This window comes from Haliotis rubra, unplaced genomic scaffold, assembly GCF_003918875.1.
Source record: "Haliotis rubra isolate DU_JTF1 unplaced genomic scaffold, ASM391887v1 Scf604, whole genome shotgun sequence".
Lineage (NCBI taxonomy): Eukaryota > Metazoa > Mollusca > Gastropoda > Lepetellida > Haliotidae > Haliotis > Haliotis rubra.
Genome location: NW_025767307.1, coordinates 541,949 through 559,113, shown reverse-complemented (window position 1 = coordinate 559,113; position 17,165 = coordinate 541,949). Strand labels below are relative to the sequence as shown.

Genomic DNA, 17,165 nt, shown 5'->3' with positions numbered 1-17,165 from the left:
GTCACGAACTTAAAAAATGAATTATGGGTGTGGAACGAATGGGGAAAAACATTTGCAAAGTATCTGAGTCAGCTGAGATTATCGTTCAAAAACATCATATGTACGTAATCAGTTATCATTAAGGGCATCTAAAGCATTACAAAATGGCCATATTTCAAGACAGAATAGCATCACCTTTGGCTCGAGTTCCACATATTGGACACCGAAAGCCCGTCAGTTAACTCAAAGGAAATAACCTTTGTGGTTTACAATGAAGCATAGGTTGCCATGAGTCTTCCAATATCATTGAGACAGTGAAATACTAATATTTACCACATAAAATTCTAAAGGAGCCTTTCTTCAAGCAGTGGATTAAACACATACATAGCTAGACTTGCTTAGATTATGGGCTTTATATATATATATATATTTCACAAACATGGTACAGGACCCTTGGCCTCATCAGCTTATTGCCTCACCACTTGCGAATTAAGCATTGGCAGATGTAAATGTTACTGAAGATGTTGGTTGTGCAAGCCATGGGTGTTTGGTATGTTTACTCTGTAACCTGAACCCTGCAGTGAGTTTTCCTGCAGATTAAAACAGACGCTGAACCTGGGAATACCTAGACATGCTTTTTTTAGGGCGTAAGCATTACTGTAAGGGCTGGCGGAAGGGGAAATAATATCGTTCTGTGACTGTGATACAGACTGGGACAAGACATGGAAAACAAAACATTTGGACAACAGACCATTGTTCGGGTCTTTTAATTGTAAATATGATTCAAATAGCTTAACCAAGATTTCGATATCATTCGAATTTAAATTTGGTTGAAGCTGGCAAATATACATTTATCCCGAGACAAGAACGAAAGTTTACTTATAATTCAAGGTATAACAACACCAGTATCCATTTTGTCTTTTGTCTTCTACACAACAATCAGGCCTAGATACCACCTTCCCCGCATTCTCCAGCTCAGCAACTGCAAAACCCCTAAATGAGTCATTTATAAAAGAAACTGTGATTGTGGGAAGAGATACGTAGGAAAACCATCCCGATCGGTAACACCCAAGTGAAATAACAACAGTCTCCCGTTACCAATTCTGACAGCCATGTCTGATCACATCAAATAAAACCCCAATCACCAAAAAAAAACTGAACACACATCAACATTCTTGCGAACAATCAAACGGACTTGACCATACGAAAACTCACCAAAGCCATTCACATTCACATCAAGCGCAAAAATCCCAAATTTCAACCGACATCAAGGATATTGATTTTCCATCTGCCCTTATGATGAACTCCTCCACGAAGCCCAATCAACTATGTCTCAGGCTTTAACGTTGTTACAATCAGTATATCTACATCACTTCCACTTCCTGATTGACAATGGTACAAGGATCTGTATCCACATGTCGCACTCACGGATAAGGAAAATTGTTATCCATGAAGTTTTTTTCTAAAATGAATTTGTTCGTGCTTTATCAGTTCATGTCCTGCGATACAAATGCAAACTTGACAGCCACATTGTATGTTCATTTGAAATGTTGGTCATATGATACGTTTATTTCCTCACGTGGTAAAATCTGGGGAATACTGTTCCTTCATTTAGTGTAGGTCCCTGACAACGTATGTTTGTCTCCATTTGAGGTTTATATTTAAAATTTAATTATAACGTTATATACACACAAAAACCTTAATTAAGCAGCCCCTGACATATCTCACGATTGCATGAGCCCCGATCTTAACCCTTTGGAGCATATCTGGGACATGATTGGTCGTTGTGTGCAACAAAGGGATCCTCCTGTACAGAACCTGGCCAATTTGGAAGCTGCTTTACACGAGGAATGGCGTAGACTGCCCCTTCAGAGGATCAGGAGGCTGACAGGAGGTATGAGGAGGAGAGTGCTGGCTGTCATACAGTCACATGGTCGTTACACTCTGTATTGATCTTGAATCGTGTAAATCACGCAAAATAACATTTTGAATGTTCACATTTACCAATAAATTCAACATTAAGCATTCAAGGGCCATACTTGTACAGACATGGTTTTCTATTAAAATCAGTGGGGTTTGTTTTAAATGAGCAACAAAATCAGCAGTTTTTAATGAGTCAAAGGATCAGACTGGTCAGAAAAAAGACTCATGTTTTTTCCCATCGTGGTCACCACGAGAAGTTATATGCACGTGTTGGAAACCTATCATTGCTAAAATACAGGGAATTACTTTCTTTGTGTATCAACATAGGGCCTCATATCAAGTGCTTGTCTCCCTGTAGGGATTCCGAATGTGGGTCCTTGAAAAAATTATGCTTGTCTCCAGATTTGTAACATGTAAGGTTTCAGTCACATTTCAATTTGTGATAGTTTTGATGTGAATGGTATCCATCCGTCTCATGCAATTTTTGTCAGAACAGGTTATTTCAAGTATAAAAATTAACATAACACACATTAAATGAAATTTACATAACACATATACAATATGAAAAACAATATGGTTTGTAACAGACAGAGCAGTGAGGAAATGGTTTAACGTGAAATATTTTTCTTTACAGAGTTGCGTGCCTTATCTCTGCCAGGATCCAAGGTTTGATCTGACTGTTATCCTTTGTATCACAGGTTATCCCGGGATATTCTCCTGCACTAACCAAACACGCCGCAATCCTGACATGTTCAAAGTATCGTTACAAGCACTATATCACACCAAACTTCTCTACAAATGAATAATGCATTTCTATCAATAATACGAACTACCAGCCCCCAGGGAAGGTTCGAATGAATTCGAATGAATTAATACAACGTTTGATTAAATCGACTCTCGCGCCTCCTACCGGCCGAACATTATTTTGGCGAACCACAAAGAGTTATGTCCCATGGGGTGTACTTTACGAATGTCAAAGGCACAACTATGTGATTGAAACCAGTTCAGCAAACACCGACATCATCGCGTGCGACAGTTTTCGATGTGGGGAACAATCGTTTACATTCCATATATGGCAAGTGTTCTCTGTTTGGGAGCTGTTCGCTTCCAGGTTTCAATTATCGATTTCAGGCAAGTCGTAATGGATATTAAGTCTTAATTACATCAATAGGAAGCTAAAGTGAGTGCATATTCCCTAATATATATAACCAGGGGGACTATGTTTTAGATTATCCCTGATATAACATGGGCCACAATATTGTCGAAAATGTTTGGCATTGTGCCTTTAAACAAGAATATATGACCTGTAGATGAGTGAGTGGGTTTGCTGTACCTCATCAGTGTTACTTCATAGATGCATGTTGCCACGAGTAGACCGGGATTCGAACCCGGGTTTCCTGCACGCACAAAGTGATGGAGATCACCCATGATGCAGTGCACGTGTGTATGTTGCTGACAAGCGTGATAAAGTTACGCGGGAACTGGCTCTTCAAAGGGGGCAACTCTGCACGGCGAATTCTGGCGCCATTTGCTTGGAGATGATTGGATCATGCAAGGGGAATTTCATACCTGTCCCTGCTGACGTATTTCCTTGAGTGGTCCATCCACGTTTCTTTCTGCATGCAACTCCCAGTCAGATTTTTTTTGCTGAAGTAAAGATAGGAATACAGTGCTTGTAGTTCTGGATGTTGACTGGAGAAAACGATTCATATGTTACTTCTCTGAAATGATGAAAGACACACTTTGTTTCTTGCCAGCGCAATTCTGTTTGCAGTAAAATCTGTTCTGTGTACAAAATCTGGAGCCAGTTAATATTTTTAACATTATATAGGCGATATAATTTCTTAGAACTTACAAGCGGCCAATTCAGTTTTATTGTATATACTTCCAAGCAAATTATTATCCTACTGGAGCTTAAAGCCCGTGAATATCCAGGTTAGAATTGGTCTTCGGCAACCTATGCTTATAGTAATAGGCGACTAACGGCCGAGTCGGGTGATCAGGCTCGCTGATGTGGCTGACACATGTCATCTTAGCCCAGTTTCGTAGGTCGATGCTCATGATGTTAATCACTAGATTATCTGGCCTAAAGGACAAGGTATGATAAAGGCCCTTACCATGATTCATTATTTATTTTGATTTTTTAGAGCACTAAATCAACTTATCAAACAAGTTTATTAAAACATTTTCAATATCAGAAGGGACTCTCAAGGCTGATTACTTTGAGGTAAACAAGGGTAGTTTTTTGGAGACCCTGTTGATCTCTGCTGGAAAAGTAAGAAGACATCAGAAAAAAAATCAAAATATGATCAGGCAGCATTCTAAAGGTGAGAATCTTTGTAATTAATCTAGAATTTTATCATATTTGTTTTATCATCTGTATATCAAACACCTCTGAGTCACCTGTCACTGTCAAATAACACTGTCGTTCAACAGGATGTAACTGTATATAAACATACACATTTTAACAAAAATAATGTATCTTGATGTTTTCTAGGATATATTAGATTACATTTAACCGAAACGACTATACTTAACTGTGTGAAAAGTTTACTGTTAGAATAAGAACATTGTATCAAGATCTAACAGATGATGGACGCAAGCAGACACCAAGTGACACATTGTTGCAAGATGTAATGTATAAGCTTACAGTGGCAAACGGTAATAGTAGAATATGTAGCTTAGTGGTTGCAATGATGGCCTGTTAATTTTTTCTATCATCAGACATGCAGGTTCAAATCCTGGTAATTTCTTTTTCCTTTTTTTCAAAAGATTGGTCAGCCAATTTACAATGTTTAACTTAACTTGTACACATGAAATTCAAATTTTATAAAAGAATTCTTAAGTTTGGTAAGCTATGTTACGCTGTTCAAACAAACTTAAATTAAGATCATGTAAATCCTTTTTAAGCCTAAAGACACTGATTGTTCCACTCTGTCTCGTTGCCTTTGTTCCCACACAATAAAGTACATGGAGAAGGTAAGCATTGTTTCAAAATGTTAGCATTGTAATTTATTTAAGTAAATATTTACAAATTGCCCAGAGCTGTTAATTAGTGGTTTGAAAATAAGTATTGTTACCCTTGAATAAGATTATCGAACTTTTTAAAACAGAATTTTCTATTGATATAAAGTCATTTGTTTTTCAGTTGAGAAGATCTTGGTATGGCAGACACCAAGACAAGATGCCTGTTTCCAGTGATACACTGTTGAATGCTGCAGCTCTTGACAGTGATTCAGAAACTGAGATTGATGACCATGTGGATGAAAAGTGACTTTTAACCATTACATGGTGTTAAAATCAAGCTGTGCCAAGAATCTAATTTCACCCGAAATGGGACCCCTTTGCGGTCAAGACTTGTGATTTTTAGTGCAACATGATTGGTTATTGTAATAACATATTGTGAATGAGATGTTTACTGCATATTTGCTACAACTTGTTGGGAATACTGAATTTTAACTCTTACTTGTTAAACCCAAGCTGTGCCCAAGATGTAATTAGACCCAAAATGGGCCCCTGTGATTTTTAGTTCGACATGCTTGGTTATCATAAGTGCATGTTGTAAAATTGACCTATAGTTTATATATGCAAAGAAAGTTATGAACAATGAGGTTTTTTGTAAACAATTGGAAAGTAATTGAATTACTGTTCACAATGTATTGCAACCCTAATTGGGCCTCTTGAAGTTAAAACCTTGTGATTGATATTGACATGTTTCTTGATCATGAATACCTGTTGTAAAACTGATGTTATTTGTATGTTAATAAAATCTCATAGTTGTAAATAAGTCATTATGGCACACTGATATTTCAGACTTCTTGGGTTTTTTTTCATTGGAACTGATAAAACCCATTTTGGGCCCCTTTGCATTAAAATTACGGCCTCAGATCATTTAAAAAATAACTTTTTTATGCAAAGCTATCTTGTCTCTAAACAAATAACATGTGTTCAGCCAATCCTTGACCTTTGATTGTTAAACAGCAAACACAACAACACAAATACAGATGCACATTGTATGATGTATGATAACGAGTAAATTGATCAGAAAATATTACATGATGCTTATTGACACATGTAATGATGGGAAATATATAATTACTCTACATTACAACTTGGTACAGGTAGATTTATTTCAGTCAGATACTCAACTGACGAGGGTACTTTATCAGTTATCGCCCCAGACAGGCATTCCCAATCATTACTTAAGGAGATATTTCACTGAGGTAATATGCGACAGACATTAGCAGGTGGTTGTTCTTGAAGAACCGTCTTTATGTGGGATTCATGTGCTACAGGATTGTCCTAGTGCATTTTAGACGCGATCTACTTCGAAATATTGTACTTTACATTGTATCATATTTGAAAGGTGTTTTACAATGCTTTACAAAAGATCAGCCGCTTGACATGTATTTCCTGCACACCCACGTACACAAGGTGGTTGGTTGTTCAGGAGTATGAATGCAATGTCGTAGTGTTATCAGTTAGCTCAAAATATTTTGCGGGGGGTTACAGGATTAGGGCTTGGGGATTACTCTGTTGCTGAAATGTGTTCACCAGTTAAGGATGCAGCTCATGGCTCCCCAGCTCAAACTATAGCTTGATGAACTGTGTTTAATGAGTATCAGGAACATGATTATTTACTCAATTTATATAATGCTTTGTTTGAAATCGACCATTTTGGTGAATTTGCGAATTACTCCTCAATCTATTAGACGACTTTGATTAAAAGCAATCAAAGAGGCGATAAAAACATTGGCATCTTCAGTTAACATGTCAAAATGACAAACGCCAATGTTCAGATACAGTTTTTTTCAACATCTAATGGTGATCAAATATGAGTTCATGCTGAATTTCAATAAACCCCAAAAACAGTTAAAAATAGTATCTATAAAAGAGTGCTGTTTATGTAACTATAGCTAAATTGCCCATTGAAAAAAGATGTGTGTGTTTTCTAAAATGCAAATGAAAAAGACGTTCAGTGAATCTACTAGTACTGTGTTGTTATTACAAAAGTTACAAATACATTGTCCATTTAAATGAAGAAATGTTGATTGAAATGTTGAGCATAAAATAGTGCTATTTGTCTATATATAACTAAATTGTCCATTGAAATATGTTGGAAATGGTATTTGTTTGTTTCTTTAATAATGAAAAAAGACATGTGTGTTTTTATTAAAAATGCTACAAATAAAATCGCATATATATATATATATATATGTGTGTGTGTGTGTGTGTGTGTGTGTGTGTGTGTAGATCAACTACTTTTTGAACGAACACAGGATTTTACACTATTATAAATAGACTGAACATTTTACCAATTTTACGACTCAGACCATCTTTATATAATAACTTCCAAACAAAATGTCTTTGAACAGAATCAAAAGCTTTCGAGAAAACAACAAAAGCTACATAGAATTTACCACCTTTGCGAGAAAGATAACGTTGGATAATAGAATTCAGAACAAAACAATTGTCAACCACTGAATAACCTTTTCGAAAACCTGCTTGACACTCAGAAATTTTACTCAGTACATCAGCCCAGCACACTAATCGCTGAATCAGGATGTACGTGAAGACTTTACTGAGAATACTCACGAGGCTTATTGCTCTGTAGTTGTCGGGGATAGAAGTGTCACCTTTCTTGTGAAAAGGGATTATTATTCCTGTTGACCAGGTCTCTGGGAATATACCCTTTTGGTACATACTGTTGAATATTATCTCGAGGTATGGAACGATTACGTGAGAGGAATGTTTAAGATATTCACTCAATATGTCATCAAGTCCTGGAGATTTGTTGTTCTTTAGCGCCTCGAGACTGCGAGTGATCTCCAATCTCGTTAAGGGGGAATCCAAAATAAATTCAGTGATTTCTCTAATAGAATCTGGGGGATCTTCTATATCATGTATCACGATATGGCTGAACTATTGCCGATGTGACGTTAAATATTAACTCACTCACTCACTCTATATCATGTACACTAAACGCCAAAAGAAACATTACCCTCTTACCTTTATGAATTACTGAAAAACTATCAAAGATGTGTTAAAAGATATTAGTTTACAAGAAAGCTTAATAACACAGCTTTATGCAAATCACAAAACAAAATTCTCAAATGCATTCATATTTAGGTGAAATGCATCTTTTTCAGAAGAGTTAAATTGTCCTATATTCGTCCATGCCGAAATAAATCAATAATAGTGATTTTGATGTCCAAAAGGAAGGTTGAAATAAAGTTCTGCTTTGGGGCAAAGATAAACCATTTAAAGGCACCATTTTTCAGCTATTAAAACAAGAAACAACAGTACTGTTGTAGAGTGTGTAAAATTGTAAAATAATCATTCCTATGATTTCAGTCTTTTAAAACATTTACATCAGTGAAAACAAGTAAGGCGTATCTTTGATATTGTGAAAAAAATGTTCAGGAACATCTAAAATTATCTTTGTTAAGATTAACATTTTTCCACTTTCTGTTTACACATGGCAATATCAATCGCCAAAACGCAGCAATATTCAAGCAGTATTTGCATCCATTTCAGACGCAGAATGAGTCTATAGGGTATGAAGAGAGCTTAGAATGCATTATATGATAAACAAGAGAAATATGCTACGATTAACAGCTGAAGAGAGAGAAAGAGCCATTAGGATGGTGTAGATGGGGTTGACATACAATGCTGTTGCCAACGCCCTCGGATGCCACCGTATCACTTATTCAGGGCTTCAGACAGACTGGGGTCACCGTAGACAGACCAAGAAGTGGACGTCCACGCATCACAACGCCAGTTGAAGACAGGTAGCTCCGTCATTAAGGAAGGTGTCCTCCCATTTGTGAAAACTCCCAGTTGTGAGACACATTAATTAATGGTTCAGTGCACATAGGTGGTGTTTCCACATCCCTACAATGAAAGTGGGATCAGCCCAGTTGTTGAAGAGTACCCACAGGAGTCATTGATGAGTAGATTAATGAAATGGATTATCAAACATTCTATTTACACAGAAGAAATAGACTATTATGAAGTTTGGAAGTCATTTTGGTTTAAACATATTTTATTATTATTTATGAAAATGAATTGGGATTGGTGAAGTATTATTTTCCTGAGAAAATTTGAAGCAATGTGTCTTGATATAATCGTGGACAGATTCAACTATTTCCTTGTTTACACAAGGAGTAAATTCTTTGTTTCCGTTCAAAATGGTATCCAGGTTATAATGGGGCCCGGCCGCGTCATACCAAAAGACCTTAAAATATGGTACTTGTTGGTCCCTGCCTGGCGCTCGGCATTAATGGGTACAACAAGGACTGGTCGGCTCGGAGTCAGTATAATGTGTCTGAGTGGGGTATTCATGCTTCACTGCGGCATGGTATCTCAGTGGGCTAGCACTATAAAACCAGCTTCAGTCTGGGCTAGTACAAGCAGCCGCACCTACACATACACACGCATGCAGGTCGTCATATGAGCGAAATATTCTCAAGCACAACGTTAAACCCAATTTCACTTCACTTCACTCATAATGGGGAGTGCGGGTAAAAAGGATTTGGCATAAGAGGCAGTTCGACTGTAAACTTGTATTTCAGAGTTATTTCTTAAACTGCATCTTGTAGTTTCGGAGAAGGATGTAAATCTGAGTAGGTAAATTAATTTCTCTTTCAAATGATCACAAAGTTACCTACACAAAGTGTATGTTAATCAATTTATCTTAGTAAGTTTCATTAAGATTCCACAAGATTCAGTTACAAAGCAAATCAGTAATTAGCTAGGGTTAATCCATTCTATCAGACAGGGGAGTATGGTGTGTTTTCTTTGTTAATTACCTACTCCACTGTCTCATAACTGGGAGTCTCACAATTGGGAGTTTCACAAATGGGAGTAGACCTTAAGGAAGGAGGCTAACGTTTCTTTTTGGCGTTTAGTGTATATCGTCATTAGTACATTCTAAATTATCTTGACTGCCGTAGAGGGTAGAGAAATAATCCACCCAGTCTCAAATATCTATGGAGTCTGGGAGCAGTTTACGACCTGATAAACGTTTTAGTGTACCCCCAAAACGCTTCGAGTCAGTTGTCAATCGTCTCTCTGACGTTAAATACTAGTATATTCTTCTTTCTTTGTTCGACATATTTCATCAAGAAAGGTGTGCCTTTTGATTTTTTTGTATTTGAAACTGACATCGTTCATGCTTTTTTGGAGAGGCATTCACTGTCGTACCATGGTGAAGTGTTGCTTTTGTGACTTTCTGGTCGTCTAAACATGGAGGCAGCTGAAAGGATGGCGTCCGTGAATATAGAGACTGCTTCCGCTACATTAGTCAATGAACACATGGCTGCTTGTTCCAGTTTTCGATGTACAGGTAGCAATTGTTTACACTCCATACATGGCAAGTGTTCTGTTTGGAAGCTGTTCGCTTCCAGGTTTCAATTATCGATTTCAGGCAAGTTGTAATGGATATTAAGTCTTTTATTACATCAATAGGAAGCTAGTGAGTGCACATGCCCCAGTATATACATGTATAACATAGGCCACAATATTGTCGAACATGTGTGGCATTGGGCCTTTAACCCGAGTCAACTCAGGGCATATGAAGTTCAAAGGTTAGGGGAAATGCTCCTCAGGGAATCTTTTCGGGGGAGAGAGGGGGGGCACCGCTGCACCCCACTTGATCAGCCCCTGCGTTTGACATAAAAACTGAATAAAAGACCAATTTACACAATGATAAAATTCCGGAGTACTGCACTACTTTAACCCTAGGATCGGAACGGTTGTTTGCCGCAAAAGACGCGTCAGCTCCCTATGATGCGAAGTGCCACTGGAGAGCACCAGAGCGTGAGGCAGCAGCAGTATAGCGAGGCAGCGAGCGCGCCATACTGAGATAATTGTTTCGCGGCGGTCAGGCTTCACTGGTTGGGACGACGCCCAGTAAACTGCATTGTTACGATGCGTTTCTATTACAATTTACGTCGTAACATGCATGCTACCCAAATGTCAAAAGATTGCCATTCACAAACTGAAAACATCAACATTCCCGGATAGATGTCACATGGGGATACATAACAGAGCTCAAGGGGTAAAAAACGTCTTGTGTATTGTATAGAGCAACGTTTTGGGGAAATGCCAGCCATACTGATTATATTGCATTCCATTGTACTGTATTGTATTGTATTGCATTGTATTGTATATATAAACTAAGAACTTTCATGTGTAAGAATCCAGTCAGTACAAGTGCTCTACTTAAATCGTGTTGAGACAATGCATGCCACACGTATATGCAATGTCAACTTTGTCCAGGTGTATGTCATTGAGAAAAGGTGGGTTTTCAGACTGGTTTTAAAGGAGGCCAAGTTATTGACAAGTCTCAGTTTGAATGGCAGATCGTTCCAGAGTCGTGGAGCTGCTCTGGATCGAGCGATCGATCTCCACGTGCGGCGGTCCTTGCGTGTGGAACACACCGCATGTCTTGTCCCACGGATCTAAGAGACCTCGCGGCGTTGTACAGTCCGTTTGGGTTCACTGAGAATAATGAATTATTTAACAACTCGATATGGGAAACGTGCACATAAATAAGACACATGGTCCTGAAACCCCTGTACCCAAAAGGATCTGAAAAATAACGTCTTATGACAGATTACGGAAAAAAGTTGTTTAAGAAACTATCATGTCATGTTGTTCTATTTTCATGATTTACACTGAAGGGTGACAAACAGTTGGTGGAACAGCGTCGTCATGCACTTCGGGTGCAGCTTAGCACAGCCAGGTGAGATGAGCCCTGCTAGTCAGGAAGCGGCCATACAACTCAGGCACAAAAATCGTTGAGATCGATTTTTTGACATCTTCAAATTAGTCCGCGAATATTGATTCCGAAATACAGTTAGTTAGAACATTAATTGTTAATAGTTCCGTTTAAGAACATTGATTAATTCACATGAAATGACATCAGTAGTAGTCGAATACAATAAGGTAGAACATCGATCGTTGATAGATCTATTTAAGAGACGAATAATGTTCTGTATTGTGTTTGTGCCCCCGAGTTTCCATATAGTCTAAAAATAGCACAGTTACCATATCTTCCCCGAGTGAATGAGTGAATTGGGTTTTATGTCGTTTCCAGCAATAATCCAGAAATATACAGCGGGGGACACCAGAAATGGGCTTCACACATTGTACCCATGTGGGGAATCGAACCCGGTCTTTGGCGTGAAGAGCGAACGTTTTAAACCAGGCTACCGCTGCGCCCCCAGTTTGCTGACGAAATGGAAAATAACAGTAAAGGTGACATACACATGAATACTGATGCTGTTACAATACGTGGTTTAAACATATTTATTTTCAGAAACCTGGGTTGGTAAACAAGCATTTTTATCCTTATAAATTACCGCCCCAGCAACATAACATTTCCAAAATTGTGATGGTTACAAGTAAACGAAAATAATTAACAACTCATGTGTTCATAGATAAGTAAGCATGCGTTCATAAATAAATGAAGCAAAGGTGCGATTAACATTATGATGATAAGTGCTGCAATGACGGTACACGTACAGACATACAAGAGTTCCAGCTTTTTAGATTTTACAGTCATAATCATACGAAAGTTGCCTATGCATTTACAAATCGATTGCTTTCAGTTATGAGGTGATATACAGATTTTAATATATCCATTTCAACATTTTTTATTAAAATCTTGTTACCATATAAGTTGGTTTCTAGATCACATTCGTGGATGTAAAAGAAGGCATTTTCTGATTTCACTATATTTAGTACAAGTAAAAAAATAATGATATGAATTCTCAGTTTGGTGCCCACAAGAGCAGACCGGTATATATATCTTTGAAATTTGTCCCAGTTAAGATCACTAAATCCTAGTCACAGTCGACTGTGAGTTATTTGACAGTTTCTTACATCAAAGTAACAATATGTATAATTCTCTTGGCTGATGATGTTCTAGTGATCTCGAGTACAATTAGTGGACTACAAGCTCAGATAAATATGCTCTACTTCACGTCACATCTAAACTCAAACAGGATAGCCTCAGAAGTATGTTAGTAATGTGCTAGTGTTTTTTATTATGCATCAATGTTGCAAGTGTAATATATATACTGACAGGGGAAAGAACCTGTGCATAACATAAAATACAAGTTATTTGAAAAATTATAAAAGTAACCCTCAATAAACACGTAGCAAAGCACTTTGCATTATGTGTGACGATCATGCACCCTGTCTCGCCTGTTAAAGGAGATATATGTTCAGCGCCATAGAGCGTCACTGAGCAGCTCAAAGTTGGAATATAGGCGCTATACAAATTTATTATTATTATTATTATTATTATTATTATTATTATTATTATTATTATTATTATTATTATTATTATTATTATTATTATTATCATATAGTAGAAATCTGAAATCAAATCATTTATAAAGCATGTAACAAGAAATATCTTAAAAAAGAACCTAGGGAGAGTAGAGCGGTGGGGTAGCCTAGTGGTTAAAGCGTTCGCTCGTCACGCCGAAGACCCGGTTCGATTCCCACATGAGTACAATGTGTGAAGCCCATTTCTGGTGTCCCCCGCCGTGATGTTGCTGGAATATTGCTAAAAGCGGCGTAAAAACCAAACTCAGTCAGTCAGTCAGTCCCCCGCCGTGATGTTGCTGGAATATTGCTAAAAGCGGCGTAAAACCAAACTCACTCACTATCGAGAGTTAATGAGCAGTGTTGGCATCAAGTGGCCTGATGTCTTACAGGTTTTATTATTGATTTGAGATGACTACCGGTGCACTGTTGTGTTTGCTGCTATTGTGTTAAACGTTATTGTGTTGTATGTTGTCATGGTGATAACATGATATCATGATGATATCACCTTTCAGTGTTGTTTGTAGGCTTCACGCATAGTTCTCGAGTAACTATTTACTTTCAACCTGGGGTCAATACGTATGTTTACATGGCGATCGAAGCCCCCACTTATAAGTTCAATTGGTCGGGGCAAACATACGAGATACACACCTTTTTAATCTCTAAAGACAGTGTTATATTAATCGTAAGCTACGTCATTAAGATATCGGAAGGACCACTAATTTTAGTTCTTTATAACCGTGTACATCACAGGCATTTGATCGATTGGGATATATACTATATGCCTCGACAATTATACAATATTTGTCATATTTTTATGTTTAACAGCTGGGCTAAGTAAAGCTAAGTAAAGCCTATCTTTCAAACAATATTTTTTTATGCCAAAAAAGAACGTAGTGATACTGAATCTTCTCGTAATTTTATGAATACTCTAATACTGACTAATGTTATTTCCCCTAAATATATATGTCTCTCATTTAGATTATCTTTTAATCCTGCCCCTTCCCCGGGATTGTGTAAATTAAATCATCAATTGTCTTGTTCCGGGGAGTGGGGAGGAGCGGTTGCCGAGTCCCAGGGAATGAGCAGTTCCGTGAATTGGGCACGGCATATACATTTGTGTATGACGATTATGACTTTGGAGATTTTTATATAAATATTTCGAAAAACGATTGAATGGAATCACACATTCGAAATAACTATCGAAAGAAACCACATGTGTTACAATTGTAGAACAAACTCTATGGATAACACCTCTTCTCGTCATGAAGGGGGCGTGTAATAGATGTAGAAATTGAAAACGTAAATTGTTTAAATTTAAATATAAATTGTTTAAGCCTCCGCTTATGTGCCACTGTATCCCGCCTGAGAGAAATGCACTGTCATTTCGCTTTGAACATTGGATACCGCCTCATCAAGTATTGTAGACATTTCTAGACTATTGTCTTGTGTATATAAGGTAGCTGCTTCTTGCCTCTAACCTCACAATGCATCTCAAGAAACCAGAAGGCCACCATTGTGATGATCATATCTTGGTTTCAGGCTTAGTTCTTGAGTAACTAGTTAGTAGCATCCAAAATTAGTAGCATCCAAAACATTACAAGATTGAAAAATTGTTGAAATTCGAGGGTACTCTCCACCGCCGTTCATACAGAGAGAAAGGAACTGTCATTCCGCTCTGAAAATTGGAAACGCTCTTGACAAAATAACATAAAAGCATACACGGCAGAATACACAGCATTATCTTATCTACACAGTGTTTTCGGGTTGAATGCACCCGACACCCGTTCTCCATAGAGATCAACAACGTACCTGCTTTGAGTAGATCAGCAGAAACATGGCTGCACAACCAATTCCAAATATAAATCCAGTAAGTCTTTCTCTAGACGGCATTTTATCCTCACAACGAAAGTTTAACCTGATGGCCTGTGACAAAGATGGTAGAACAACGATTGCAACAGAGACCGTCTCCAAGCAACGAGGAGACATTAACATAATAACTTGTCATGAAGCCGAGTCATGCAGACCAAAGTCCATATAAAATGCAGTAGGGTTTAGTGTAGTGTAGTTTAAAGTCCCGCACACAGTTCTATGAATAACAAGTAGCATTCAAGTCGTCATTGTTGGAACCTGGGCGAGACATCAATAGTGTGTATCAATTACTTTGTGTGCACAGGTGTTATTTAGATGTTTAATCCAGATCAATACAGATAGTGACAAATCGAGGAGAGTTGCGAGGGCGATCATTTTCACCTTCGTAACAAGTGACATTTGTACAACCCCTATATATAAAATCAAACCAACATGTAGAAACTAACTTATGTAAAACATTAACGCAAAATGTAAAGAGATGTCTTTAACTCAATACGTCAACACCTAACGCAAAAGGTAAATACATTCATCAAACAAGTCGTAGTGGTGTACAAACAATGGGCGTCTTTTTCTCGCAGTACAACAGAGTGGGCCAGGAGGAACAGTTTACAGATACCAGGGGAAGTCGACTAAGTCCGGCTTGCACAACCCCAGTATGTAAAATCAAGACAATATGTAAAAACTAACGCAATATGTAAAAAATTAACTCAAAACGTTAAAATAACGCAATATGTAAAAAATTAACTCAAAACGTAAAAATAACGCAATATGTGAAAAATTAACCAAAATTGTAAAAAATGTCTTAAACGCAATACGTAATCACCTAACGCAAAATGGAAAACAATTTTAACGCAATTTGTAAAAGATTAACTGAACATGTAAAATCCAGCCTTTTTCTTGTTTATAAGTCTTGGCGACTGACATTCATTTTTTCCGAAACTTTACTTTAATGTTTTTCAACAATATTAGATATTGCAATATTTCTGTCAAAATTAACCTCATTTCTAATTCAATTAAAATCTGATCTACAGTGTCATTAAACATAAAAGTAAAGCCGATAATTGTATAATATACATGTATAGCGATACTTGATATCATAATCTATATTCGACAGTATCCAAGGAAATCATTTTATTCTTCATAGTATCTTTACATAAATGGTCATATGGGTTGTATTCATTCTGTCGTATTCAAGGAGGTTTTACCTTTTGGCCTTTTTTCTTATCCCACAACGCGCATGTAGCGCAAAGTTGGGAACATAGAATGACCCTCCGTCCGCCAGTCCTCCATATCTCAAGAAGTGGTTTGTCAATTTGTAATGATATTTGGTAACCTCCGTCCTCGATACCACAAGAAGTGGTTTATCAATTTTTAATGATACTTGGTAACCTCCGTCCTCGATATCTCAAGAAGTGGTTTATCAATTTTTAATGATATTTGGTAACCAAGCGTCAACTTGTGAAATTCTGCAGATATCAGTTTTTTTGTATTTGTTTCTGTTTCTTTTTAATTGTTTTTGTTAAGAGACCAGCTTGTTCAGATTTGTCCTATTTAGTGGTGAATTTACAGCAATTTATTTTCCTTTTTGGAATTATTGTGCCATCCCATACGAATTACAGAGACTTGCAATGTATGTAATAGACCATCAGTCCTCATGTATGTAATACACCATCAGTCGTCATGTATGTAATACACCACCCAGTTGTCATGTATGTAATACACCATCAGCTGTCATGTATATAAAACACCACCAGCCGGCATGTATGTAATACACCATCAGTCGTCATGTATGTAATACACCATCAGTCATCATGTATGTAGTACACCATCAGTCGTCATGTATGTAATACACCATCAGTCGTCATGTATGTAATACACCATCAGTCGTCATGTATGTAATACACCATCAGTCATCATGTATGTAATACACCATCAGTCGTCATGTATGTAATACACCATCAGTCGTCATGTATGTAATACACCATCAGTCGTCATGTATGTAATACACCATCAGTCATCATGTATGTAATACACCATCAGTGGTTATATGT

General features: G+C 37.4%; 1 protein-coding gene across 1 annotated transcript in view; it reads right to left on the bottom strand.

Annotated features, from left to right (window-relative positions):
* The window catches only part of LOC124255623 (probable methyltransferase-like protein 24), a 31,962-nt gene extending 16,758 nt beyond the window's left edge, over positions 1–15,204 (bottom strand). Inside the window, exons 1-2 of the mRNA XM_046689524.1 lie at positions 15,055–15,204; positions 3,472–3,549 (exon numbers count right to left, since the gene is read on the bottom strand). Of these exons, the coding sequence (XP_046545480.1) occupies positions 3,472–3,549; positions 15,055–15,135 (159 nt within the window). The 5' untranslated portion in view covers positions 15,136–15,204. The remainder of the gene's footprint in view (positions 1–3,471; positions 3,550–15,054) is intronic.
* Between the last annotated feature and the right edge of the window lie 1,961 nt (positions 15,205–17,165).